General features: G+C 43.5%; 1 protein-coding gene across 2 annotated transcripts; it reads left to right on the top strand.

Moving 5' to 3' along the window:
* Positions 1-31: 31 nt before the first annotated feature.
* LOC133458004 (UV excision repair protein RAD23 homolog A-like) lies at positions 32-27543 on the top strand. Of its 2 annotated transcripts, none has more exons than XM_061737451.1 (10): positions 32-245; positions 7385-7466; positions 11464-11543; positions 13029-13489; positions 17405-17451; positions 18252-18379; positions 18464-18680; positions 21177-21358; positions 22976-23101; positions 26222-27543. In XM_061737451.1, the coding sequence occupies exons 1-10, from the start codon at positions 177-179 to the stop codon at positions 26333-26335; spliced, it is 1506 nt and encodes a 501-aa protein (XP_061593435.1). In that variant the 5' UTR covers positions 32-176; the 3' UTR covers positions 26336-27543. The 2 variants fall into 2 exon arrangements, with proteins under 2 accessions (XP_061593435.1, XP_061593434.1); XM_061737450.1 differs by having other exon boundaries at positions 22943-23101.
* Positions 27544-27841: the final 298 nt, after the last annotated feature.

The following is a 27841-nucleotide window of genomic DNA, read 5'->3' as shown; positions in this document are numbered from 1 at the left end:
TGCAGTGCTCGTCTCCACCGGCAGATGGCGCCCGAGCAGATCCGGCCGGAGCTGCACAGACAGCTGAGTCACACACACGCAAACACACGCAAACACGCGCAACATAGTTGGAGCTCCAGGAGCGAACACGCCGAGAGGAAGAGAAGTTCCCTCGCAGTTCCCTCGCAGCCGCGGACATGCTGACCATCACCCTGAAGACGCTGCAGCAGCAGACCTTCAAGATGCAGGTGGAGCCCGAGCTGACGGTGAGGGGGCTGGGTGGGTCACCCGGGGGCCCGGGGGGAAACCCCCGGGGGGCCAGGGGCCCGGGGGGGCCCGGGGGGGACCGCCGGGACCACACACGCAGCCCGCCGGGCCCCGCGCCGCCGTTACCGGGAACACATGTGCGGATTGTGACGGAGTTCTCGGGAGGAAAGTTCCCGCAGTCAGCGCCGGGGGACCGGAAACCAGGGCAGGCCTTCAAAATAAAAGCAGGACAGGGCTGCGCTGGAAACACGAATGTTGCTCGACCGGCCCCGCAGGGCAGGTGCGGGGCAGGTGGGGCCAGATACGGCCAGATACGGGGCAGATACGGGGCAGGTGTGTACCAGGTCTCCGGTAAAAGCCCGTCTCCCACCGCCCTGGCCCGGACCGGGCTGAAACAGCCACCGGAAGTGGCGGTGCTGGAGTCCACTCTTGTCCGCGAATGACGCTGCAGTTTTTTAAACTCTCTGCTTTAACGCTTAATTAACAAACGAGCTCTCGGTTAACCGTCCGTAGGCCCAGGAAACAAAAGTTTATGGACTTTTTAGGCGTATGTAGCACCACATCGAGCCAAATGAGGTGTTTTGTGTTGAAAACGAGTCAATGAATGTTATCACGTGACTTCTAATAATAAAGCAGCAGCAGGGCACCAGGGCAGTTCCTCTGTGGGGGCTCTGCAAGACCTGGGGGTCCTTCTCATGCAATGAGGCAGTTAAAACCATTTAACATGGTTTAGGATCTGTATGCTCACAGGTCATGCTTTAAGGGGGTCCTACCTTGATCATAGCATAAACAACCAACCCAGTGACTACGTTTACATGCAGTCAATAACCCTTTTCTACTGGAATATTAGCAATAACCCGGTTTTGCACGGCCATGTAAACACCAATAACCCCTTTTGAATAAACGGAATGTGCTCATATTCTGGTTTTTAAAAACCCGAATATGACCCCTGTGTTACTCCTTTTAAAACCCAAATATTTGGTCATGTAAACGCCAAACGGGATATCCCCATCAACAGGAATAGGAATGTTTTCTGCGCATGTTCTTTTTGCAAGGAATCCTGGGCTGCGTCCGAAATTGCATACTTCCACCCTAAAGAGTATGCAAAATGAGTATGCAAGATTTTTTAGTGCGTCCGAAACATTAGTACGTACTCAATAGTATGTACTATCTATACTCATTCTGGAGAAATGTATTAGTGTGGATCAGAGCCGTCTGGGAGATTTGCGAGGCCCTGTGCGAAATGGCTCGGGGGGGGCCCTCGCGCGTGAGCAAAAAAATTTGGGTTTTTTTTGGGTCGGATCGGGTGTCTATATGCGCAATTTTAACTCTCCAATTAGCAAAATACTGGATACCTTCCCCTGCCTCATCATCATTTGACTTGCCTCGACGCGGGGCCCCACGGCTGCTTGAGACCCGGTCGGATTGGTGATTTTTGTGACAAATTTATCAAACGAGCCTTTCAGAGAGGCATTAAACTCTTCCATTTTCTTTAGTTTTTTTCTTTTTTCATCCCCTGATGGAAATTTCCTGAATCTGTCTCGTTCTCTCGACATTGTGTGACAGTTTGTTCCAACTCCACCCGTCTGGATCAGAGCAGCTTGTGTCAATGCGCTTGGTCTGATCAGTTGTGTTGAACAACAGACACGCGTCATCATTGCACATATATTTTATTGATATGCACAGACTAGTACACATTTAGGTCTGTAATGGAATGTGACTGTTGATATTTATAAGGGAAAAAACGAAAACAAAAAACGAAAAAAAAAAAAAAATTTTTTTTTTTTTTTTTTTTTTTTTTCAAAAACGGCCCATAGCGCGAGGCCCCTTGGGGCGCGAGGCCCCGTGCGGTCGCACGGTTCGCACACCCCTTGCGGCGGCTCTGGTGTGGATTGATGGACACTAGCGAAGCAGAAACTTCCCACAATGCGAGATTTACAAGAAGGTGAGCGAAAAATTGCGCGAAGCAGGATTTGTACGAATGCCAGACCAGATCAAGCACCGCTGGAAGACGCTGAAAAAGGAAAACTACAGGGACAAGAAACAAAACGGTATCGGCGTGTTATTGTTGTTTTGGATTTGGATACAGGAAGAAGAAGTGGAAATGATGGGAATTGCATCATCACGTTCTCCGTGCGTCGCTGGTTTGATCCAGATATCCCAAATGATTTTAATTACCATGTATACAGGGATAACCCTGTTTGCTCACGCATGTTAACAGATTATTCAGAATGTTTTAGTAACCGGAATATTGACCGTAACCCCAATTTTGACTGCATGTAAACGTAGTCATTGTTCATAAACCAGCCCTGTTCTCTGAAACTATCCTGTTCCCTGACACAGTTCCCCTGCTAGCGTCTGTAGAGCTCAGATATGAGTGGTTGAAGCTCGGAAGTGTGAACGGCTGAAGATGTCCTAACGTTTAACAGAGGCAGCACAATGGACACTACCCACAATTCAGTTCAGCAGGGCGGGATACCCCCCCCCCCCCCTCAAAGTGCAGCAGCACTCGGGTCGCTTCCATCCGTAGACTGTAGAGGTCAACGGACGATTTATTCGGTCCCGTGACCCGTTGGTTTGTTGAAGCCCATGGAAACACGCCCACCACACATCAATCAAACACCAAGGTTAGCTTTGCTCGCCGCTCTTTCAGCCGTTCCCGTTCCCTTCTGAGGCCACGTTTACACATAGCCGGGTATTTACAAAAACGGATATTTCCCCCTCTACGTTTTGAAAAATGCCATCATTTACATTAATCCGCATAATAGCTGTTATGGTGCTATGAGCAGCCAAACCTACAGGGGGCAGTGTAACGAGAAGATAAAGTCATGCTAGCCAATCAGAATCCTGGAAAAAAACATCAACAAATGACACGAGTAACTTCCAGTTACTTGAAGAGCAGTTACTTTCAAGTGTGACGTTAGAATATAAAACAGGTAAAATACAAGAAAATATTGACGTGGCCAAACAAATTGTAAACACAGGTCACACACATGACGCTGGTGACGTTTCTGTTCCATAATGTGACGTTCTGAAGCCTAAAATGTCTGTTTCTCTCTGTGTACAAGCAAACGTGAAAACTGAGTTTTTGCAAATCTCCACTTTGGCCGGAGTTTTCAGGAATGATCGTATTTGGTGACTTTGAGCTTTGTTTTCGTGTAAACGAACGGCCAAAACGCAAGAAAACACCACCGTTATTGCTACGTGTAAACGGGGCCTGACTCAGCGCATGTGAGGAGACTTTACCACCAAGTAGTAAAGAAGCCAGATTTATGAAGCTGAAGTCCAGATTCAAGCCTAGCGAGCACAACAAAGCCAACTAGTGAAGGAAAGCCTTTTACTGCTTCTGTTCTCGTGAAACGTCGTCGGTCAAAACCAAAGTTGTCCGGTTCAAAGTCCTGCATCTCCACGGTCACCGTGGAAACCTGATCAGGGATACAGACTGGTATAATCTTCACGCAGCAAAGTGTCCCAGCATGCATTTCACATCAACAAATGGAAGTAGTTGAAGAGAAAGGAGTAGAAATTAAGTTAAAACCTCATTTATGGGTAACAGAATTCCGTAATTATATATTTTCATTTGTTGATTTAGTTGCTCTTACTTCATATTTGTATTTACAAAGATAAAGGGCTGTTCTAACGTTTCCTTCAAAGTCCTCCAAGGTTTTCTACTTTTCACGTCTAGCGAACTTTATGATGACATAATTAACACAAAAGCAAATCTGTCCAGAGAGTGTGATTCCAGGAAGTGGGAGGATGTTTTCAATATTTCCTGGTCAGGTCTGATCAGTCTTTCCTGATCCTGAATGTTCCTGAATGTTCCTGAATGTTCCCAGCAGCTGGTAGTTGGTTGTAAACTCTTTAGGCTGGATTAGGGCTGGGCGATATGGACCAAAAGTCATATCTCGATATTTTCTAGCTAAATGGCGATACTCGATATATATCTCGATATTTTTTCTGTGCCTTAATTGGGGTTTCCCCCAAAGCATTATAGCATAGCATCTCTGTTAGCATCTCTGTTAGCTTCATTTTTTTCTGAGGCAAACCCTTAAAAAAACAGTCAGTTTTAATACAAAGCCTCGTGCCAAATGTCACACAGGTTCCTTTGTTAACAGAGGTCTGCACAATATCAAAATGTATAAAACAAATGAAATAAAAATAAACTGCCTGCATATATAGAATAAAAATGCTTCTTGAATAAAATAAAACAAATATCCATTTCCTATGGAGGATTTTTTGTGCCAAAATTAAATAAATAAATACATCATTAATTAATTAAATTGGGAATGAAATATATCATTAATTAATTAAATGTGTCATTAATTAATTAAAATTAGAATGAAATATGTCATTAATTAATTAAAATACAATTCATTTTAAGTAAAAATATATATTTATTGTTTCAGCATTTAATTAATTAATGACACATTTAATTAATGATTTCATGTTGCGTGTGAATCATGAAATGTAAAACTGCATTTAATTAATTAATGACACATTTAATTAATGATTTCGTGTTGCTGAATCATGAAATGTAAATGTAAAACTGTCAGTTTCACTCGTCAAACTCGGTGGGCGGAGCAAACGCAAATCTAGTGGAATCCACTGCTTTGGTCTGTACGGAGCCCTGGAGGTGACATGGAAATTATTATTGTTATCTCGTGCGCACGACTTATTATCTCATGCCATTCACTTCAACATATACAGCTATTGATGCCAAGCATTTATCTAGTCGTCGAAGTCCGATCTCGGGAAACTGGCTTCACAAACGACGTTTTAAAAGTGGAACTATTTCCAGAGGCGGAGTTGACACAAAGTGCTTCGACATTGTCACGTGAGCGTGCTGGACCAATCAGAGTGGCCGCTGGTCCAAGATCGCTGTCTACAGTGCTGATTTTATTTGTAGAAATAAGCTTTAAATTGCACTAAAATGACTACAAACAATGTTATATGTAAACGAAAATTAATCTGAATTATAAACCTAAGAGACCTGCTGAAACAGTGATAATTCTGTCATTAGATAGAACATTAGACAGTGATAATTCTGTCATAGGGGTTCTCCCTAATGATGGAAATATAATACCCATATGCTCAAAACCTATGTTAATCCTGCAATAATAACATGTTTTCTATTTTCTATTTTAGAGTTGTATTATAGTTATTATATATATATATATATATATATATATATATATATATATATATATATATATATATATATATATATATATATATATATATAGTTATTATATATTATTATAGTTGTAATATTTCTGGTTCGTTTTGTTAACTCTGAGCTTTGTTGGTTGGTTTGTTAGTTTGCTGGTGGTTTTGTTCTGAACACTTTTCTCTGTCTCTCATTTTGCTGGGACGTCGGGTCCCTCCACCGAGACAACTTTTGCGGTATGCGTTCATTTTTATGTCTAAAAATGATGCGCAGTGCCGACCCAATCAGAAACGGTACAGATATTTTGGGATTTTTTTATATATATAAAAGAAATACATGACTTCACACAATACACGCGCTGGGTGACGCCTCCGCTCCGACGTCGTTGCTACGGCAACCCGTCAGATCAGTCAATGATGTGGCCCAGTCTGAACAGAGCCAGATCCGACTTGCTAAAAACTGTGGACAGTCAGCCCTGAAAATCGGATATGAGAAGGAATCAGATATGAATCAGATTTGCCTGCAGTCTGAACGTGGCCCTAGTTTATCGGAATGTGTCCCGAAGCCCTGCAACAATCCATTATGTGGATTCGATTTGCCTTGACTTGATGTGCAGGGGAACCAATCAGCTGTTTGGAATCCGCCCACTGAGTTTGACGAGTGAAACTGACAGTTTTACATTTACATTTCATGATTCAGCAACACGAAATCATTAATTAAATGTGTCATTAATTAATTAAATGCAGTTTTACATTTCATGATTCACACGCAACACGAAATCATTAATTAAATGTGTCATTAATTAATTAAATGCTGAAACAATAAATATATATTTTTACTTAAAATGAATTGTATTTTAATTAATTAATGACATATTTCATTCTAATTTTAATTAATTAATGACACATTTAATTAATTAATGATATATTTAATTCCCAATTTAATTAATTAATGATGTATTTATTTATTTAATTTTGGCACAAAAAATCCTCCATAATTTCCTGCATAACAATTAAATTAAAATACACTGTGCAATTAATACAATGTAGACAGTAACAGGCAGACTTTTCCACTGAGGTTGCCAGTTGTGCAAATAACAAAACATTTGTGCAAATCTCAAATAAAACATTCAAGTCAATTTGTCACAAAATAAGCTATATCAAAATCATTAAAAAAAAAAAATGTAATTTTTTTTTTTTTTTTTTTTTTTTTTTTTAAATCGATATAAACGATATTGTCTCGTACCATATCGTGTTTGAAAATATATCGATATATATTAAAATCTCTATATATCGCCCAGCCCTAGGCTGGATTATAGTTCAGCAACAAATCAACGCCGAGCCTACGCCGCAGGTTGCGCCGCGTTGCGCACCCCACGGCACACGCCACGCCGTGCCTGATGTGCACCTCCCAAAAATGATAACTACGCGTCAAGAGGTCGCAGACCAAACGCAGACCGAGAGGCTGTGATTGGTTCGCTTGGTAGCAACGCATTTCCGGTTCCAGTTCGTGAAGCAGTAGTGAACTTTCAGCGCTCTTTTCTTCGTGTGTGTGTGTGTGTGTGTGTGTGTGATGTTTTTTTTTGTTTTGTTTTTTTGCACAATAGTTGTCCTTATCTCTTTGATTCACCCTGACCGGAAAAGTCGGATAAACCATTCAGGAAAAGATTGCACCCCCCCTAGCGGTTGCAGGGGGTACTGCACCGTGGCGAAATGGAGTGACGGAGAACTCCGGAGGTTTCATGACGGCAGTGGCGTGTGCTCTGCGTTGATGTAACGCAGAACCTTAATCCAGCCTTTTGTTTACATCTGTGAAGTTGTCCCTTGGTTGCAGATGTTGTCCCTTGGTTGCAGATGTTGTCAGGGAAACATCCACCTTCTCCAGAGTGCTCTTGACTGCCGGCGATGTCGTGAAGGGTTCACACTTGTTCAGATCCGACTCCCACATGACTGATCTGCTCCTCTCCGCCAGGTTAAAGCCCTCAAGGAGAAAATCGAGGAGGACCGAGGAAAAGATGTGTTTCCCTCCACGGGCCAGAAGCTCATCTACGCAGGTGAGCCCCAGTTAAGGAAGGAAACAGCAGGAAATGTTTGCTAAAGTAACAAGTAACCACGGCGATGGTGCAAGTCAAGTCACCCCTCCCAACTGTCCTTACATTTGTTGCTTTCTATTTAAAGAAAATTATTCATTTAAAATTCAATTATGGAGACCGAAACGGTTTCTGTACCCGACTGTAAATATGTTTGTTTCTGCTGTAAAGTTGGACATGCAGATCAAGGGCCAGTCCCAACCCCCCCCTAGTCCTACTTTTCAGCCCTACCCCTAAATTTTGCGCGTTCCCGTGAGGGTAGTGGTGTCCCAATTCCTCTTTGCATGTAGGGCTAGTGGACATAACGAGGGCTAGTGTGTATGAATCTACCCCTTCACAGTGAGGGATTTCAGATGCTGACTCACCGACTTTTAGCCAGAAAAAAATTTCCCAGAATGCTTTACGTCATCATTTGCAGACTGAATCAAAAAAAAAAAAACATGGCGGACATTTCTTATTTTTTAGTGAATAAAATCAATATTTTAAGTTAGTTTCTGCTTAAAAATGCGTTTTGATTACATTTCTAGCGAGAAATATATATTTTACTTTCATAATATTCACTCAGTGGATGTACATAATCACTTGCCCGTTGTTGCGTTGTATCTTCAGATCTCGCCAGAATAAAGGCTGATATATGGTTCCGCGTTACACCAACGCAGAGCCTACGGCGTAGGTTACGCGGCGACGCCGACGTACGCCGTACCCTACGCCGTAGGCTCTGCATCGATTTAACGCGGAACCATAAATCGCCGGCGATCCTCTCATCCCTGAAAACTTTGGATCAAATTTCTTAACAGGCGTTATTTGGATAAACTGAGCCCAGGTTGGGGATCTTAACGGTTACTTTTACGCCTGAAAAAATATTAAAACTTAATAAAGTGGCATATTAACAGCGCTACAGCTGAAATTAAAACAGCTTTTATCTCTGGGCTTCCTGATATGGTGTGACGTTTGTGCAAACGTAACTACGCAGTCGCTTACGTACCCGAACGTAAACCACGCAGTGACGTAGCAAGTGGTGTCCCAATCCCTAGGGAACATTACAAGGACCCTACGCCTGTGGCTTCATTTTTAGGGCTAGTGGTAGAAAGTAGGGGGGGGATGGGATTGGCCCTTACTCACTGTTGGATCCAGACCCTGGTGGTCAGTAGAGGAACTGCAGGTCTGGATCAGACCCTGGTGGTCAGTAGAGGAACTGCAGGTCTGGATCAGACCCTGGTGGTCAGTAGAGGAACTGCAGGTCTGGATCAGACCCTGGTGGTCAGTAGAGGAACTGCAGGTCTGGATCAGACCCTGGTGGTCAGTAGAGGAACTGCAGGTCTGGATCAGACCCTGGTGGTCAGTAGAGGAACTGCAGGTCTGGATCAGACCCTGGTGGTCAGTAGAGGAACTGCAGGTCTGGATCAGACCCTGGTGGTCAGTAGAGGAACTGCAGGTCTGGATCAGACCCTGGTGGTCAGTAGAGGAACTGCAGGTCTGGATCAGACCCTGGTGGTCAGTAGAGGAACTGCAGGTCTGGATCAGACCCTGGTGGTCAGTAGAGGAACTGCAGGTCTGATCCAGACCCTGGTGGTCAGTAGAGGAACTGCAGGTCTGGATCAGACCCTGGTGGTCAGTAGAGGAACTGCAGGTCTGATCCAGACCCTGGTGGTCAGTAGAGGAACTGCAGGTCTGATCCAGACCCTGGTGGTCAGTAGAGGAACTGCAGGTCTGGATCAGACCCTGGTGGTCAGTAGAGGAACTGCAGGTCTGGATCAGACCCTGGTGGTCAGTAGAGGAACTGCAGGTCTGGATCAGACCCTGGTGGTCAGTAGAGGAACTGCAGGTCTGGATCAGACCCTGGTGGTCAGTAGAGGAACTGCAGGTCTGGATCAGACCCTGGTGGTCAGTAGAGGAACTGCAGGTCTGGATCAGACCCTGGTGGTCAGTAGAGGAACTGCAGGTCTGGATCAGACCCTGGTGGTCAGTAGAGGAACTGCAGGTCTGGATCAGACCCTGGTGGTCAGTAGAGGAACTGCAGGTCTGATCCAGACCCTGGTGGTCAGTAGAGGAACTGCAGGTCTGGATCAGACCCTGGTGGTCAGTAGAGGAACTGCAGGTCTGATCCAGACCCTGGTGGTCAGTAGAGGAACTGCAGGTCTGATCCAGACCCTGGTGGTCAGTAGAGGAACTGCAGGTCTGGATCAGACCCTGGTGGTCAGTAGAGGAACTGCAGGTCTGGATCAGACCCTGGTGGTCAGTAGAGGAACTGCAGGTCTGGATCAGACCCTGGTGGTCTGTAGAGGAACTGCAGGTCTGGATCAGACCCTGGTGGTCTGTAGAGGAACTGCAGGTCTGGATCAGACCCTGGTGGTCAATAGAGGAACTGCAGGTCTGATCCAGACCCTGGTGGTCAGTAGAGGAACTGCAGGTCTGGATCAGACCCTGGTGGTCTGTAGAGGAACTGCAGGTCTGGATCAGACCCTGGTGGTCAGTAGAGGAACTGCAGGTCTGGATCAGACCCTGGTGGTCAGTAGAGGAACTGCAGGTCTGGATCAGACCCTGGTGGTCCATGTTTATGCTGCATGGCTGTTTCCCGTCGGTTGCCAGTGATGTCATGGCTCATAGACGGAGCCTGACACTTGAGTTTATGGTAGAATGGGACAGTACCTTTTGACATATTTAGGTTTGAGTCAGTCATTAAACCAAATGCGAGGACGCCACCGAGGACAGCATTTGTTTAAATGTTTAAACAAGTTTAAATGCTCAAATTAAAGGACAGAACATACTTCCATTCAATCATACCTCTTTCATGTCCTCCAACCGATAGAACAATCTCATCCTCAGGTTGTGACATCACTAGTCCACTGCCCCCTGGTGGACGCCTCGCTCGCTCGGGAACCATACAAACTCCAATGATGCGCCGTAGTCACAGAAATGTTTTGAACAAATAGAAGAACAGACAAACAAAAACTAGCATAAACCAGGCTAGATTACATTTTGGAGATGGTTGTGTGCTGGTTGTAGGTTCAATCTCTGTAAATGAAGAAGATTTATGGATGTAGTGAAGGGAGCCGTTGAAAAGAAAAGACAGATGAAGGTTAAATCTCTCTAATGGCACTTTTCCACCAGCACCTACTCGGCTCTACTCATCTCAGCTCAGCCTGGTTTCTTTTCCACTACAATCCATCACCTGGAGCAGAAGTAGGAGGTTGGAGAAGCTGCTGTGACGTATTTGATTGTGTGATCTAAATGAAGAAGACAACAACACTAAAGATGTAGAACCTGGAGGAGATGATAGATGTGCTGCTGGGTCTGTGGCTTGTGTTTGATATCAAGTTAAAAAATGAGAGAAGCTTCAAGCGGCGATGCTTTTATTTTTTGTTAGTTTGTCTCTGTGCTGCTGAAAAGTCAGCTGGAGCCGTGAGCAGCTATGAAGAGACAGAGCTCCTGGTAGATCTGGTCGTTCCTTATCTCCGTCTAGATCTTTTTAATTCTCTCCTCAGCACCAGGTTTATGAACATCTGACCCTCAGAGTTGGATCATGAAACAGACTTTTGCTGCCGTTGCTGGTCGAATAAAATGAACAAGAATCCGTCAGAGTCTCTTTCTCTGATTTCCTCCTCCTGACTCAGACGTCTGACTCCAACCCCCCGACCAATCGGTGGCCTGTAGTGTGATGATGTCAGATACAGCCGACTCAGCCGCTTAGAACCTCGGCAGAATAGAAACAGAAAAGTATCTACTCTGCACGTTAGACCCCTAGTGGAAAAGAACCAAACCGAGTGGAGGAGAGTCGGGCTGAGTAGGTACTAGTGGAAAAGCTCCATAAGTGACAGAACTGCGCCCGCCCGGTAGAATGTGGAGCTGGCTCCGCCCCAGCCTCCCTGCTCGTTCTCTGTTGTTCAGCATCTCCATAACCACATATCTCCGGTACCAAAGCGGCGGCTCCTAACTCTCCCTCTTGTGTCTGCTGGAACAGGTAAAATCCTGAACGACGACACTCAGCTGAAGGAGTACAAAATCGACGAGAAGAACTTCGTGGTAGTCATGGTTACCAAGGTTGGTGTCACATTCTGCTTTTCTTCACTTTTTTTGGGTCCTTTTAACAGAGCGCAGGGGCAGAGGTGTGTCTCCGGTACTGGTTCTGATGGCACCGGTGCCCCCTGAGGAACAGCTCCACTGAGATGATTCAGACCAACAAGAGGAGAGACAGTTAATCAGTTATTAGAAGGATGCTGCGACTGGAGCACCGTTATGTAAGGAAAGCAGAAAGCTGTTTATGGAACAATCTGGATACAGAAGCCAAAGAATGCAAATCAAACATTCCATTTAAAAGAATAATAAAAGCCAGTTTGATGAAGAAATATCATAATTGTTAAGTTAGGTGGGTTTTCTTTTTTCTCTCTCTCCTTTTAGCACCATTGTCATATTTTTTTTCTTTGAATCAAAAAAGAATAGGACTATCTGTGTTTGACGACAGCTATTTTGTGTTATTTTATAATTTTGTTGTAGTTTTGGTTTAGATTTTTTTTTTTTAAATTACGTTTATTGGAAATTGTTTTTTTTTTTTAAATTGTGTAATTTGTAATTTTCTTTTTTATTACATTAATTAAAATTTGATTTCTTAGGAAAAAGGGACAGATAAAATAATCTTAGTCTTCTTTCTGTTCACTTTCATTCAAGGAAAGAGATTTGTTGTAATTATATTGAACTGTTTAGTTTTTCTTTTAATGAAGGAAATAAAGAATAATAAAAAAGCAGAAAGTAACTGCAGACTAGGCCTGTGTTGAAAAAAATTGATTTTCCGATTCTAAATTGATTCTCATATTAATTCCTAAAAATCAATTTTCATCATTACAACTTTTGGTATTTTTTTGTTTATGCCCAAAAAAGAGGAATATTTTGTTGGACACAAGAATAACTGGTTCCATGTTTTTGCCTTTAAATATGTTTAAAGGTATGAAAACATGAAAGTTTTCAGTTATAATTGCATAAATTGTCTATATTTAATTACTTTATACACTTTCTTGGGGTTACATTTGCATAAAATGCTAAAAAACCAAATTCTCAAAAATTAAAAACCGAAATAGACCGGAAATGGAAAAAATTAAAACGGAATGTGGTAAAAGAAACCGATTTCATCCGTCTCTGTTTCCTCCCTGGATCTGTTTGGTAATTCTGACCCACGATGTTTCTGAAAGCAGTTCTATCAGCATTCTGGGAGCTGATTGGTCCTTACAGCATCATTAGCTGCAATACTTGCTGTTGAATCTCAATATAATACTAGTATTAATATGTAGCAGAACTACAGTCATGTAATTCATGCAACAGCTCAAAAAACTGTTAATCAATCCCTACCCCTAATCCCTAACCTAAATCAATATCGGAATCGAATCAAATCTTGATAATGGATTCTGAATCTTAAGAATCTGAATCAAATTGATTCTTGACATTTGAATGGATCCCCAGCCCTAGTGCAGAGCATCTAAACAGCTCCGCCACCCCCCCAACGCTGCTAACCCTCCGTTGTGACGTGTGTTTCAGCCCAAACCAGCACCTGCTCCCGCTGCAGTCCCAGAACCACGTCCTGCTCCAACACAAGCCCCGGCAGTGACGGAAGCAGCAACGCCCCCCAGCTCTGACCCGGCACCCCCCGGCCCAGAAACCCAGGACTCGCAGTCCTCCAAGGACTCTGGGGACCGGGCCGCCCCGGCCCTGGCAGAACCCCCCACCGCTGCAGAACCGCCCCCTCCGGCCGGCTCCGCCCAGCACAAACCAAAGGAGAGCCAGGACAGCAAGGCTTCGGCGGAGGCCTCGGTCCCAGCTGCAGCCCCGGCGGAGGCTCCAGACAAGGCCCTGGGCCCCGACCCGGCCCCAGAGCCGGCCTCAGCAACGGAACCAGCCCAGGACCCGGCTGCAGATCCGGCTGCAGATCCGGCTGCAGATCCAGCTGCAGATCCAGCTGCAGATCCAGCTGCAGCACCAGTCCAGTCCTCTGCTTCCAGGTGGGAAAAGGCTCATTGCTTTGCATGGGGATCGGTAAAGTCCTTTTTATTGACATTCAGCATTAGACATTCACATCCGGTACATCATGTACACTGCACAAACTCAAAATCTTAACAAGAGTATTTGTCTTATTTCTAGTTAAAATGTCTCATTTTTAGTCAAAAAAAATCTCATTACAATTAAAACAAGACTCATCACTAGAAAAAAACAACAATTTTCACCTGTTTCATGTAGATTTTCACTTAAAATAAGTAGAAAAATCTGCCAGTGGAACAAGATTTTTTTGCTTGTAATGAGAAGATAAATCTTGTTCCACTGGCAGATTTTTCTACTTATTTCAAGTGAAAATGTACTTGAAACAGGTGAAAATTGTCAAACAACAAGTTATTTTTCTTGTAATGACTCTTGTTTTAAGTGTAATGAGATTTTATGACTAAAAATGAGACATTTTAACTAGAAATAAGACAAATATTCCTGGTAAGATTTTGAGTTTTTGCAGTGTACGCATACGTCACACATCTGTTGTCTGTCCTAAATGTCGGAATAATGTTTTTTTTTTTTATGTCCAAACAATGAAAAGAAAGACAAACCACCAAAAACTACTATGTACAAGTAGGGAATGATCTTTTCAACATATAACAGTCATTGACTTGAGAAAATAAAATCAGGCCTATGGGGCGTGACGTAGCTGACCCAGTTTTCCCAGTATGAGGTGAATTTCTCCAATTTATGATTAATAAATGTCGTTATCTTCTCCATTTTATAGATGTCCATTGTAACTTCCATCCATACCTTTAAAGCTGGGCTCTCCTGTGATAACCATTTCCTTGTAATAGTCTTTTTACAGGCCACTAGCAGGATATTCATTAAATGTTTATCTCTTTTTGGCCAGTCCTGAGGTATGTGTCCAAAAAACATGGTCTTACTCTCGAGGAGTATTTTGCATTTGAATATATCCTGTAGGGCTTTATGTATCTCTTTCCAGTAATTCTTCATGACAGGGCAGTCCCAGAAAACATGGTAATGATTTGCATTTTGATTCCCACAGTTTCTCCAGCAGACAGGAGTTATTATCATAATGAGACTTCTGGGAGGGTGAAATAAAACACCTCATCAGACTTTTCCATCCAAACTCCCTCCACTTCTGTGAGCTGGTACAGGTCCATTGGTACCTCTATATAATTGTCCATTCTTCCTCCGATATAGTTATCCCTCCTTCCTTCTCCCGGTGACCGGTAACTTTCAGTACATCAAACCCGCCTAAGACATCATAACCGAGTAGGGGTGTAACGATACACTAATCTCACCATACGGTACGATACACCATATTGAGGTCACGATAACGATACGATATTATAGCAGTATTTTTTAACAACCTTGAATGAGGAACATATGACTGGAAAAAATGGTCTTTTATTTGAAAGACACAAAATACAAAACAATACTGTACGTTTGCCCTATTGTTCCAGTTTGTAATGCTTTATAACTGTTTAAGTTTTAAAGAGAAAGCCAGGCCAAACATTTTCCACAAACTGAACTAAAAGTAAATGTCAGGTTTGCATTAAGCATCTTCAGTTTCATACAAGTACAAATATTTACCCACAAACTGAATAGTTTCTCTCATGTGTGATTTGACTTTTTTCTTTTCCAGAAATTTAACAACTAAAATTAAATAAATTAATAAAAGTAAATAAATACATTTTTAAATCATAAAAAAGATTGATTCATGTTCACCTTATAAGTGTAAGAGGAGATTTATTTTTGTTAAGAAGGTTATTTCATTATTTTATAAATCTATTCTTTATATTGTGATGTAAATCAGGGACTATAATGACACTAGTCAGTTTATCTGTAGTGATTAGTCTGTTTTAGATTGGGCGGAGTGATACGCCACAGTACGGCACTAGGTGCCGTGTTGATGTTCTAAAATCCTACACTGTTGAGGGACATTAAAGTACACTGGAACTCAGCAGAAGTTTCCCCGTGTTTATCCTACTCACCACCCCAAAAAGGTTTAATTTAATAAGGTAAGGCTTAAAAGGAACCCTGCATATTAAGACATGTAGGTCTTAAAAGATAAATGTTGGTATCAATTATAACAATGTGATATAAAAAACCTTGTTGATGTCTTCGTTTTTATAAAATTTGAAAATATAATTTAACATGTAGGTCGCCAATGTTTTTTACGTTCTGGGTAGTACGTCACACGGTGGCACCTGCTAACCCCCGTCCACTGTTCTGACACCCAGAAACAGATGAAAACACAGCTAAACAGGTGACGGCGCACCAGAAACACAGATGAAAACACAGCTGAACATTAAGGTGACGCCGCACCTACAAAAAAGTAAAATAAAATTAAAAAAAAGTGCAGCCCCATACAGCATGAACTATAAAAACACCATAAAACTCAGATAGACTAACAGACCACACGTTTCAACTAGCAGATAACCGATGCTACAATAAAAACCCCAGCCAGATCTGGTGTCATTAAATTAAATAAAGATGTTCTTGCCTATTTGAAGCGAAGTCTGCACCTCCCGTTTCGTCAAAGTCCCGGGCCAGTCCCCTCAGCGTCGGGTCTGTCATCACCCAGCACCGAGGCCGGTTTTAGGGGGGAGAGGGGAGGGCTATGCCCACTCAAACGTGCATATTGCCCACCGGCGTCTCCATCCCGGCGGCGGCAGCGAGAGCGGAGAGCGGAGAGCGGGTGGCGGAGCGCTGCGGGCTGTAGAGCCCCGGCTACGCAGGCTACGGCGTAGCCTACGCAGGCTACGGCGTAGCCTACGCCGTCTACGCCGTAGGCTACGCCGTCTACGCAGGAGCCTGATGCACTGGTAAGATGCGCCCTACATTGATCATTTTTGCAGATCTCCCGTGCATCACAGAACTTTGATCCAGTTTGCCTGAACCGAGACGTCTTATGGGCTCCCTCGTCAGCCTCCACGGCCGGGAGAGAGCTGCTCAACTATGTTTTAGATACCTGTCCCAGTTAAACTAATGGGGCTTATCTTCCCAGAGCCACCGTCGTACGTCATCGCCCCCAGAATACATTGCGCAGGTAAAACATGGTGCCTCCCGCAGGTCAAAATATGTAATAAACATTGTAGATTTTTAAAGCAATTAGATAATTTTATGTGTTTCTAACAACATATTTTAGTATAAGAGAACAATTGTGGCTAATTAGGGACTACATGTCTTAATATGCAGGGTTCCCTTTAACTCTACACCAGTCTTACATCAGTAAAAGTGCAAAACGGTACTAGTTTCTTCTGAGCAGAGTCAGATTTTGGTCCGCGGGTCGAGGCTCGGCCGTTACTAGTCAACACAATAGATTAATATTAATAATCCAATATCACGATACACTTTGTCACCTCCACGACACGTATCGTGACGTTTTTGTATCGCGAAATTTCGTGGCACGATGTATTGTTACACCCCTATAACCGAGTCACAACTGGGTCAGTCCTGCGAACCCGAAGTGGGTCCTCATAGTTCTATACGGGCTGTATTATAATGATCCACAGCTACAGTGATTACTTTTCTGAGTAGTTTAGTTTATCTGACCTTCTCAAGAGAGCAACGCTAGTCAGGTGGAGTTTGTGTTGGTGGTCGCTCCTCCATGTTCCCGTCCCAGGATGCTGCTGCATCAATAGAGAGATGAACTAATTAGAGATAAAGTGCAGCCGTGTTAAACGGGTTTGTCCCGGCCCTGACCCGCTGCCACAGTCTGTCATCACAGACCTGAACCAGCTCCATGTGGGTTTCTAAGTGGCTTTAAGGGGGTCCAGGACAACATCTTAACTGCAGCGGTTGTTCTGCCCCATTCTTCCACAAACACATCTTTGGGGTCATCATTGTCCCAGTTTTAGTCTAAAGATTCTTGTTTCTTCATCTGTGTGCTGGTGTTTCAACAGCCTCATTCAAGAACTGGGTCTCCTGGAGGAGGCAGCATCAATACTGGGTGAGTGTTGCTAGAAAACCCCCACACATGTGCTGTTGCTGGTTCCTGTTGGCCTTGATTTGCTGCGTTGCATCAATGATGTCTTTTCTAGACGTCAGTAGCGTCTAGTATAATCTATTAACATAAACTAATACATTGTGTGATGGTTTATAAATACCATGTCCTCGTATCAGGGCTGGGGATCGATTCAAATGTCAAGAATTGATTTGATTCCGATTCTTAAGATTCAGAATCAATGATCACAATTTGGTTCGATCTGATTCGATTCCGATATTCCGATATGTTTTTTTTTTTTGCACATTCCCTTTTCATTTTTTCCATTTTCGGTCTCTTTCAGTTTTAAATTTTTTTGAGAATTTGGTTTTTAGCATTTTACGTAAATGTAACCCCAAGACAGTATATAAAGTAATGAAATATAGACAATTTATGCAATTATAACTGAAAACTTTGTTTTCATAGCTTTAAACACATTTAAAGGCAAAATCATGGCACCAGTTATTGTTGTGTCCAACAAAACATTCCTTTTTTTGGGCATAAACAAAAAATACCCAAAGTTGTAATGATGGAAAAAAAATTGATCTTTAGACATACAAATCGATTTTTAGGAATTAGTATGAGAATCGATTTAGAATTGGAAAATCTATTTTTCCACCACAGGCCTACCTGGTATATACCAAACTGAGTGGTTAACCCATGTTTATCTCATTCTAAGACCTGGGATGTGCCAGATAATATGACGTTTATCTGTGTTTGCTGCATTGATTGGTGCCCCCTCTCACGGTCCCTGCTCTGTTGTGCAGTGACCGGTCCAGCCTACGAGAACCTGGTGTCAGAGATCATGTCTATGGGATACGAGCGGGGGCAGGTGGTGGCCGCGCTCCGGGCCAGCTACAACAACCCCGACCGGGCCGTGGAGTACCTGCTCATGGTGAGGGTTCCCTGAGTTCGCCCGTCTGTCTGCCCGCTGCTCTGCTGCTCTGCTGGGGGCGTAGTAACCGTTTCTGTGCTGCAGGGTCTTCCTGCGGAGGACTGCGAGCCACCCACTCAGGAACCGGTCAGACACGGGGCCCCGCCCATCCCCTCCATCCCCTCCATCCCCTCCATCCCCTCCATCCCCTCCATCCCCTCCATCCCCTCCACACCCGCAACACCCGCAACACCTGCAACACCTGCAACACAGCAGCCCCAGCAGCCGCAGCAACTACAGCAGTCTCCCGTGGCCTCCAACAGTAAGATCACACTGATGCTTGTTGTTTTGTTGTGTTTATTCAGCCTGTTGTGGGGGGGTGTACTTGTTTCAGAACCAGAAATACTCAGATTACTATGTGGGGGGTATCAGTGATGGACCAGAGAGTACAGAGAACTGGTGGACTGTTTAGTGGTGTGGTGTGGAGACAGTCATCTCATCTTGAATGTGGACAAGACTAAGGAGATGATTGTAGATTTTAGGAGAACCAGGTTTATGCTGAATAGTTTTCCATCCTAGGAGTAAAAGTGGAGGTGGTGGAGGAGTAGAAATACCTGGGTGGGCTGGACAACTGACTGGACTACTTAGGTCCTTCAGTGTTTGCAGCAAGCTGTTGGATATTTGTTATAAGTCTGTTGTGCAGAGTTCAGTCACATCTGCAGTCACTGGTAGGGTTACTGAATTCTGGTGTGTCTTTGATGAGGTACCTTTACAGGACTGTCTCAGAAAATTAGAATATTGTGATAAAGTCCTTTATTTTCTGTAATGCAAAAATGTCATACATTCTGGATTCATTACAAATCAAGTGAAATGTTGCAAGCCTTTTATTATTTTAATATTGCTGATCATGGCTTACAGCTTAAAGAGCAGATTGCAGGTTGGAGACCCCTGTGAATCAATGTGTAGGAAAATAATGTAGGAACTGAATTTTCATTGAAATACGCATAAATATATACTACAGTGACCTCCGGAGTTGTTTTTGTGAGAGTATTTTACTTCTGCATCTGAAAAAGCTGAACCGGAAGTGACGTGACATCAGGGAGTGCGGTGAATTTCAACAATAGGAAAAATAATGGATCTTAATGTTAGTTGTGACACTGAAGAGGTGGTGAATGTGTATTCACACCAATATGACGGGCCACAGCCTTATAATTACGAACCCGTTAGGCCCCCCACGTTCTTTTGATTGACAGCTGAAACTCGCTTTTTAAAAGGCTGATTTATGGGTTCGCGTTACACCAACGCAGACCCTACGGCGTAGGTTACGCAGCGACGCACCGAACGCTGCGTGCGCCGCGTACCCTACACCGTAGGCTACGCCGTCGATTTTACGCGGAACCATAAATCCTTTATTCACCGCAGCACCCGCCCGTGCTCCTGAAAGAAACTCCCAAACTCCTTAAAACCGGGTGAGTACTTGTAATCTGTCTACGTTTGTACTTTCTAAACAGAAAACAGGCTTATTATTATCTTCTCTTTTTTCTGATTAAATGCATGCGAAATAGCCGGGTATTTTTAAAACCGAATATTTCCCCGTATTTCCCCCCCTTCGTTTATAAAAAATGAGTATCCACATTACATCCACATTACATCCACATTACAAAAAAAACCTTCCACACATAATCGAAGATCTGCATTTTCGACCACATTTATAAGCATTCCAAACCTGTAGATTATCTGTTCCTCCGGCCTCCGGGCCGCCTCTGCAGTGCAGTTTTCCCGGGAGCGGCGTCTCCTTCTCGGTAACGAGCTCGAGTCCCCCCGTGTCCCACCACGGAGCGGCCGCGTTAAGTCGGCGTAGGGCTGCGCGTCGCCGCGTACCCTACGGCGTAGGCTCTGCGTCGGTGTAACGCAGTAAACGGTGATCAAGAGCAGAGACCATTTATTTAATAAATAGCTTGGAGAACAGATGGTGGATCATCTGTAGTTCTGGGTCACACGTTAGACGTCAGACTCAGAGCACATTTGTTGTTGTTTTGGAGCATAATGTGTTGTTCGAAAACGCAGAACTGCTCTCTGTCTCTGTCTACACCAGGTCTAGACGCATCTACATAAACAGAGTTTTCAAAAATCTTCACTTTGCCCGGAGTTTTTTTAAACATTCGTTTATTTGCGTTTTCATGTGGATGACAGGTCCAAACGTAGGAAAATATCTTGGGTTTAGCAGATACCCGGCTACGTGTGTACGGGGTCTGCACAGTCAGATGGGGCAGAGCTGTGGAGACGTCTCCCTGCTGCTGCGTCATATGACGCAGTGTTCGAAAAAAAAAAAGCGTTTGTAGGAGCTTGGCTAAAATCCGCCACTTTTTCCTCTGAATACGTGCCCTTATGTCTTGTAAAACATTTTAAATCCTACATTAACTTCTCACATAGTCATTTTCACATAAGGTCAGGTATAATTTTTGAAAAAACCCTAACCTGCAATATGCTCTTTAAGAAAACTCAAATATCCTATCACAAAATATTACAATATTCTGGGAATCTTAATCTTAAACTATAAGCCATAATCAGCAATATTAAAATAATATAATATAAAATATAAAATATAAAATAATTTTTTAATTGGATTACAGAAATTAAAGAACTTTATTACAATATTCAAATTTTCTGAGACAGTCCTGTATTTGTTAGACAGTTAAAGAACAAATCTGCCCAGGATCTGACTTCCCACCTGGGTAGTCTGCATGTAATGAGTCTTTCAGGAAATAAATGTCACACACAATAAACGTCACCACACGGCTTGTTTTCCCTCCGGCAGGGCCGGTGTCTGACAACCCTCCTCCCAGTTCTGGCGGGGGCCCCGCGCCCACCGGGAACCCTCTGGAGTTCCTGAGGAACCAGCCCCAGTTCCAGCAGATGAGACAGATCATCCAGCAGAGCCCGGCCCTGCTGCCGGCGCTGCTGCAGCAGCTGGGCCGAGACAACCCGCAACTGCTGCAGGTACGACACCAGGACGCACAAACGTGCTGTACGTCCCCCAACTCAGGATAACACGAGCTGTAGAGACGGTTATGTTCACTTCTGCTCCTAATGATGATTGTTTTATAGTCACAGTCAGTACAGTAATCCCTGGCTATAACACGGTTCACCTTTCACGTCTCGCTGCTTTACAGATTTGCATTGTGCATCGTGTTCTGCATTCTGATTGGATAAACAGTCTCCCCGCTTCTTCACTTCCTGTGTGCTTCTTCACTTCCTGTGTCAATAACGTTGGTTGCTTAGCAACAAGCTGAGAACGACCAATGAGCTTCAGCAGCAGCTCAAGAACGGGAACTTTGATGAATCGTTCATTACAGTCTCAGATATAATCCATGGTGTCGGTTTAGAAGAATCTTTTAGCCCAGAAGAAAAAAGAGCGACAACAACGATCCATAACTATGTTCTTCTCTGGAAAAAACACCCCTGCACCGCGGCTTTAGGAGAAAAAGACGCTACAGAGCGAGTCAGGATGCAGCAGCATCAGAAGAGTCACAATTATACTGTTGTACTTCTTGTTTTCATTTTTTCATAATCATTGTTCATTTTCTCCCGTTCAAATCCTCGGGCTGATCTCCACAATTTGAAGCCTTGTATAATAATTTTAAAAATAAAGGTTGCTATTTCGTGGATTTCACTTATCACCGGTTCTTTTTGGAACGTAACCCCCGTGAAAAACCAGGGATTACTGTTCACGTCAGCGTCGTTGCACCGTGATGGGAAGAGTGGCGGTCTGTTAAAGGGAACTACTGCTGGAGACAAGCTGGTGTGTTTCAGCTTCTGGACAGAAGCAGGGCGCAAAGAAAGAAAGAAAAAAGCGTTTTACCGTATCGGCCCGAATATAAGACGACCCCCGTCTTTTTCAAGACTTTTTGAACACCAAATTCTATTTTTATACAGAAAATGATTACAGTACATCAGAAACAAATGATTATAACAATATATTGGAGAGAAAAAGCATTGTTATTTTGCCTCATTCAAATCACCATCTTGAAGTTTGCATCATAACTTCTCCTCAGCTGCCGGTTAACCTGCCGATCTTCCACACACTTTTGAGTGTTGCTGAGTTTCTTCATTTTCTGTCATCTCTTTTCTTTCTTACCGCTATTTTTATTTATATTCTTCGTGATAGGAGTCGCTTTGGCCTGGGGAGTTAAGTTCAGCATTCTCTTTAAAGATATCTGGCGCCATCTAGCGTTGTGAATGGGTATAATGTCTAGACCCCGAATGTAAGACGACCCCCACGTCTTATTTCAATGCAAAAACCACCGTTTTATATTCAGGCCAATACGGTAATCTAAAAAGCCTGGCAGTTAAAAGAGTTTGACAGCAGTTGTGCTCTAACTGCTGGAAGCCTGTCCTTCGACGCTGCAGCTGAAGCCATCAGGCCAGGTCTGACACCGTCACCACAAACTTTCATCACAAACCAAACATGCATCCGTTTGTTGCGTCGGTCACTCTGTTCCTCCTCAGACGCTGAACGTTGCGGTGTGTAAACCCTCACACACTCAGCGGGCGCACCGTATTGACTGTGTGTGTTGTTTGCAGCAAATCACACAGCATCAGGAGAATTTTGTCCAGATGCTGAACGAGCCGCGAGGTGGAGACCCGGCGGGGGAGGAGGCCGAGGGGGTGGAGGGGGTGCAGGTGCCACCGCAGACCAACTACATCCAGGTCACCCCCCAGGAGAAGGAGGCCATCGAGAGAGTGAGTGTTGGACTGGTCTCAGTTCAGGTCCATCCCATACCTGTAGGTTAAAACAGGAACCCTTCCCAGTCACACTTAATCCAGAGTTAATCCAGAGTTAATCCAGAGTTAATCCAGAGTTAATCCAGAGTTAATCCAGAGTTAATCCAGAGTTAATCCAGAGTTAATCCAGAGTTAATCCAGAGTTAATCCAGAGCTAATACAGAGTTAATACAGAGTTAATACAGAGCTAAAACAGAGTTAATACAGAGCTAAAACAGAGCTAAAACAGAGTTAATCCAGAGTTAATCCAGAGTTAATCCAGAGTTAATCCAGAGCTAAAACAGAGTTAATACAGAGTTAATACAGAGCTAAAACAGAGCTAAAACAGAGTTAATCCAGAGTTAATCCAGAGTTAATCCAGAGCTAAAACAGAGCTAAAACAGAGTTAATCCAGAGTTAATCCAGAGTTAATCCAGAGTTAATCCAGAGCTAAAACAGAGTTAATCCAGAGTTAATCCAGAGTTAATCCAGAGTTAATCCAGAGCTAAAACAGAGTTAATCCAGAGTTAATCCAGAGTTAATGCAGAGTTAATCCAGAGTTAATACAGTTAATACAGGGTTTATACAGAGTTTATACAGAGTTAATCCAGAGCTAATCCAGAGCTAATAGAGTTAATACAGAGCTAATACAGAGCTAATACAGAGCTAATACAGAGCTAATACAGAGCTAATACAGAGCTAATCCAGAGCTAATACAGAGCTAATCCAGAGCTAATACAGAGCTAATCCAGAGCTAATACAGAGCTAATCCAGAGCTAATCCAGCGTTAATCCAGCGTTAATCCAGCGTTAATACAGCGTTAAAACAGAGTTAATCCAGCGTTAATACAGAGTTAATCCAGCGTTAATACAGAGTTAATCCAGCGTTAATACAGAGTTAATACAGCCTCACACACAAATAAAGACTTCACAGTGACTAGAGTTCAGGGTTCATACGTTTTGAAAAAACCTGGAAAAGCCATGGAATTTGAAAATGTAATTTTCAAGGCCTGGGAAAGTTTTGGAAACATGAGTTCACCCCAGCAGTTTTGGAAAAGTCATGGAATTTATTTTTCTCACTTAATGATAACATTTAGTAATAACAGCCTATAAGGTAGATTCAAAATTGATCAATAAATATTTCGTATAGAAAAGTCTTGCGTGTTTTCACGCGTGACGTGCTGAGCGTCTTACACATCATGCAGATCAGTTATTATTACAGTTATTACAGTTATATTAGAAAACTATACAACATATACTACAACGTATTGCTGGTATATCAGTGTTAGTTTAAACAAATGTTTATTTTGTATAAAATCATAATTGTCATTAGATCTCCACTGTGGGGACTTTTTACATAGTTTTATTCCTATATTTCATTCATACATTGATGTTTTAGAGGTCATTTATAGTCTTGGAAACTTGCTGCCAAGTCATGGAAATGAGTTGGTTAAAATGTGAATGAACCCTGATAGTTATTTATTAAAAGTGGAAGAAAAGGAAAAAATCCTCCAACGGTGAAAGACGTCAGCGGTCTGAGAGGTGATCAGTGAAATGTCTTCCAAACCAACGGTCCTGGTTCAGTCTTCTGATTGGGCCGTCATGGACCCTGGATATCTAAAACGTCAAGGTTAAGGTTGTTCTCCCACTAGGGGAGTTTCTACCTGCCATTGTTTATGTAATAACTGCTCGGGGGTTTATGTTCTGGTCTCTGGAAAGATCCTGGAGACAACTTCTGTTGTGATAGATGCTATATAAATCAAATTGAATGTAATTAAAATGCTCCGTGACGTCCGTAGACTCTTGAGACGTTGCTCTTGGGTTTGTGGCATTTCACGGCCCGATCTGGGGGTAAATTAGCAGGGATGTCCGCTCCCGGTTTCCTCATGTGAATTATCTTTCTCACTGTAAAACGTAAAACTAGGGGGGTCAAATAAGCGCATTAATTGTGATTAATTAATTAATTAATTACAGGCATATTTAGCACGTTGTCCCTCCTTGAAGTGGACACTGATTGGCTGTCCCTGTGTGTGAGCGTGGTTAGCTGCGTTGATAGACTCCATTGTAGCTGGACAGGTGGGGGGGGGGGGGTGGAGGACAAGAGAGGGGGGAATGGAGGAGGATGTGAAAGTTGTCGGTCCAGTGAACGGGGGATTTACATTTCTAAAACACCCCAATGGCACCTTTGATAAAGGTAAAGAAAGGCAAGTTTACTTGTATAGCACAATTCAACACAAGGTAATTCAAAGTGCTTTACATCAACATTAAAAGCAGCAAGACACAATTAAACAGTAAATAACAAATAAAATGAAATAAAATGATTAGGAAAGAGGTAAAATAATAAAAAGCACAAGTTGTTAAAAAGTAAGGGCAGTAGAGTCCAGCAGGTACATCTCATTCTTACAATGGCAAGAATTACGTTTCTATACGGTCAAAACGTACAAAGACCGGGTCAAATACAGTATTACAAAAGTAATCTGTAACAATTTATACGGTGAATTAAACCAATTTGACAATTCTATGCCACAATGCCTGTTTCCAGGACTTATTTCAAATGAATTTATTATTTCAAATGACTTTATTAAGCCACATTTTTGTTGTTATACATCAATGTTTTGATCTGCCACAATAATGTAATACATTTAAAGGAAAACACCTCAAGTTGAGGGTTTTTCTCAGCAATTTTTAGGTGAGGTTAAAAAAGAGATTAATTAGATTAATCAATTACAGATCCTAATTAATTAATCTCTCAAAAAAAATATAAACGCTTGACAGCACTGCGTAAAATTATTTGGAAATAGGTTTGTTAAAAAAAAAAATTCACTGGGTTTGTATGTGTATATTTATGTATGTGTATGCGTATATATATGTATATATATTAAATATAGCAATAATGCACATATATATACCTTTGGTTTTTTTAACTGCATGGTATCAATCATTAATAAGTGTGCAGACAAGGTTAAAAAAAAAAAAAAAGGAAATAGGTTTGTCATCTTCTTTAGTCATTTCTTTAGCATCCCTTCCTCCTCTAATCCCGTGGCTGACGTCTGTCCTGGGTGGTTGTGTGTGTAACCCGGACGTGTTTTCTGTGTCTCAGTTGAAAGCGCTGGGCTTCCCTGAAGGCCTGGTGATCCAGGCGTACTTCGCCTGCGAGAAGAACGAGAACCTGGCCGCCAACTTCCTGCTGCAGCAGACGTGGGACGACGAGTAGACGCCCCGGGGGGGGGGGGGTCGCCACGGGCCCAGCGCTGCACAGGACCGCCGGGGGGGAGCCGGGCCCCGGGAGGACCAGGACTTTCATGCCATGTGCCTGTGCTCTGATGATGATGATGATGATGATGATGATGATGATGATGATCTGCTGTCTGTTTAAAGTTAGTTGTTCTGCTGTACGTCTTCATCGGAGCTCACTGCTGCTACTGAGTGACCTGCACACCTGCACCCCCTCACACAGACCCCCCGCTGACCCGGACCTGCTTCTGCTCTGGTTCTGCTCTGGTTCTGCTCTGGTTCTGCTCTGGTTCTGCTCTAGCCGAGCTAACGGGCCACTTGCTCTGGTTTCAAGTTTCCCATGAGTCTTGCGCGTTAGCTCCAACCTGATTCAGGCCGGCTCTGCGTCCACACGTTCCCTTCCCCACACACTCATTCTGTAGACACTACCGAGAAGGGCGAGCGGTTCGGTCCTGCTGGAGGAAGACTTGCAGATCCAGCAGAACCTGCTCCCGACACGTCCCGACTGCTCCCGGCTCTGGAAAGGCTTTTTCCTCCAGCAACCCTCCCGTGCTCCAGCACGGGGGTTTGTTTGGTGTTTGAAGGACTTCATGGCTGTCCGTGTCATCATGTGTAGCTTTGACTCTGGTTATTATATTCTTGTGTTTTTTCTTCTCCTCGTTTTTTTGTTTCCTTTAAGTTTCCGCGTCATGCAGCTGGTGTTACTTTCTCAGCCAGACTCCTACCATGTCCTTTTCATATCTTTTCCGGGTAACTTGAGGTGTTCCTGAAACTGCGTGCATGAAAACCGACGGCTGAGATAAAATTGTCACTTTGAACCATTTTATTGAGTAGATGTCTTTTACTGCAGTGAATAAATCTGTTTTGATGCATGTAGCTGCGCCGGCTCTGCAGGGTTCACTACGAACTGGAGCGATGCGGCGGGTCAGCCGGATCCCCTGCAGCCGGAATCAGCTGCGTTTCTCTGAAACCGACGTCAGACTTTAGCAGGATGCCGGGCTTTAATCTCCACTTGTTTCCGGTACCAGTGAAACTGGGAGATGCAGATATTAAATACCTAATGGAGACGGAAACACTCCCCTACAGTCGCAGCAAAGCTTTCACGTTAACATGCCGGGGTTTCAGGCGTGTTCAGCATCTACTGGTCACATCAGCGGTAGAGGCAGGTTTCTGTTAGTGGGGGGTCGGGGGGAGCTTTGGGGTCCTGGTTGCGACTGGGTGGGGGGGGTGTTGAGCGACAGGAGATGACGTCCTGGACGTCTGCTTCCAGTTAGAGTCGTCTCCTCTGATTCATGGCCAACATCACCACAGAAACAGCCCAAGTTCATCATGTCCCGTTCTCATGTGGACGTCCTTCCTCTCGTTCCGTCATCGTCCTCTTCTTTCACCATGTAGTTATTCCCTGGTTTTATTAGTGTGATGGAGATGCTGCAGCTGAGAGGTCCAGCCTCATCGCCCCCCTTCCCCCTCAATGGAAACCCAGCCA

The sequence above is a fragment of the Cololabis saira genome, chromosome 13 (assembly GCF_033807715.1).
Source record: "Cololabis saira isolate AMF1-May2022 chromosome 13, fColSai1.1, whole genome shotgun sequence".
NCBI lineage: Eukaryota > Metazoa > Chordata > Actinopteri > Beloniformes > Belonidae > Cololabis > Cololabis saira.
Note: the sequence above shows the minus strand (reverse complement) of the source record. Positions and strands in the feature narration are given on the sequence as shown.

Excerpts from the sequence above, each read along its gene's own strand:
- LOC133458004 (XM_061737450.1), top strand. The coding sequence starts at position 177 with ATGCTGACCATCACCCTGAAGACGCTGCAGCAGCAGACCTTCAAGATG. Across the intron at positions 17,452-18,251 it reads GGAGGCAGCATCAATACTGG|TGACCGGTCCAGCCTACGAG; the intron begins GTGAGTGTTGCT and ends TCTGTTGTGCAG. Across the intron at positions 23,102-26,221 it reads AGAAGGAGGCCATCGAGAGA|TTGAAAGCGCTGGGCTTCCC; the intron begins GTGAGTGTTGGA and ends TCTGTGTCTCAG.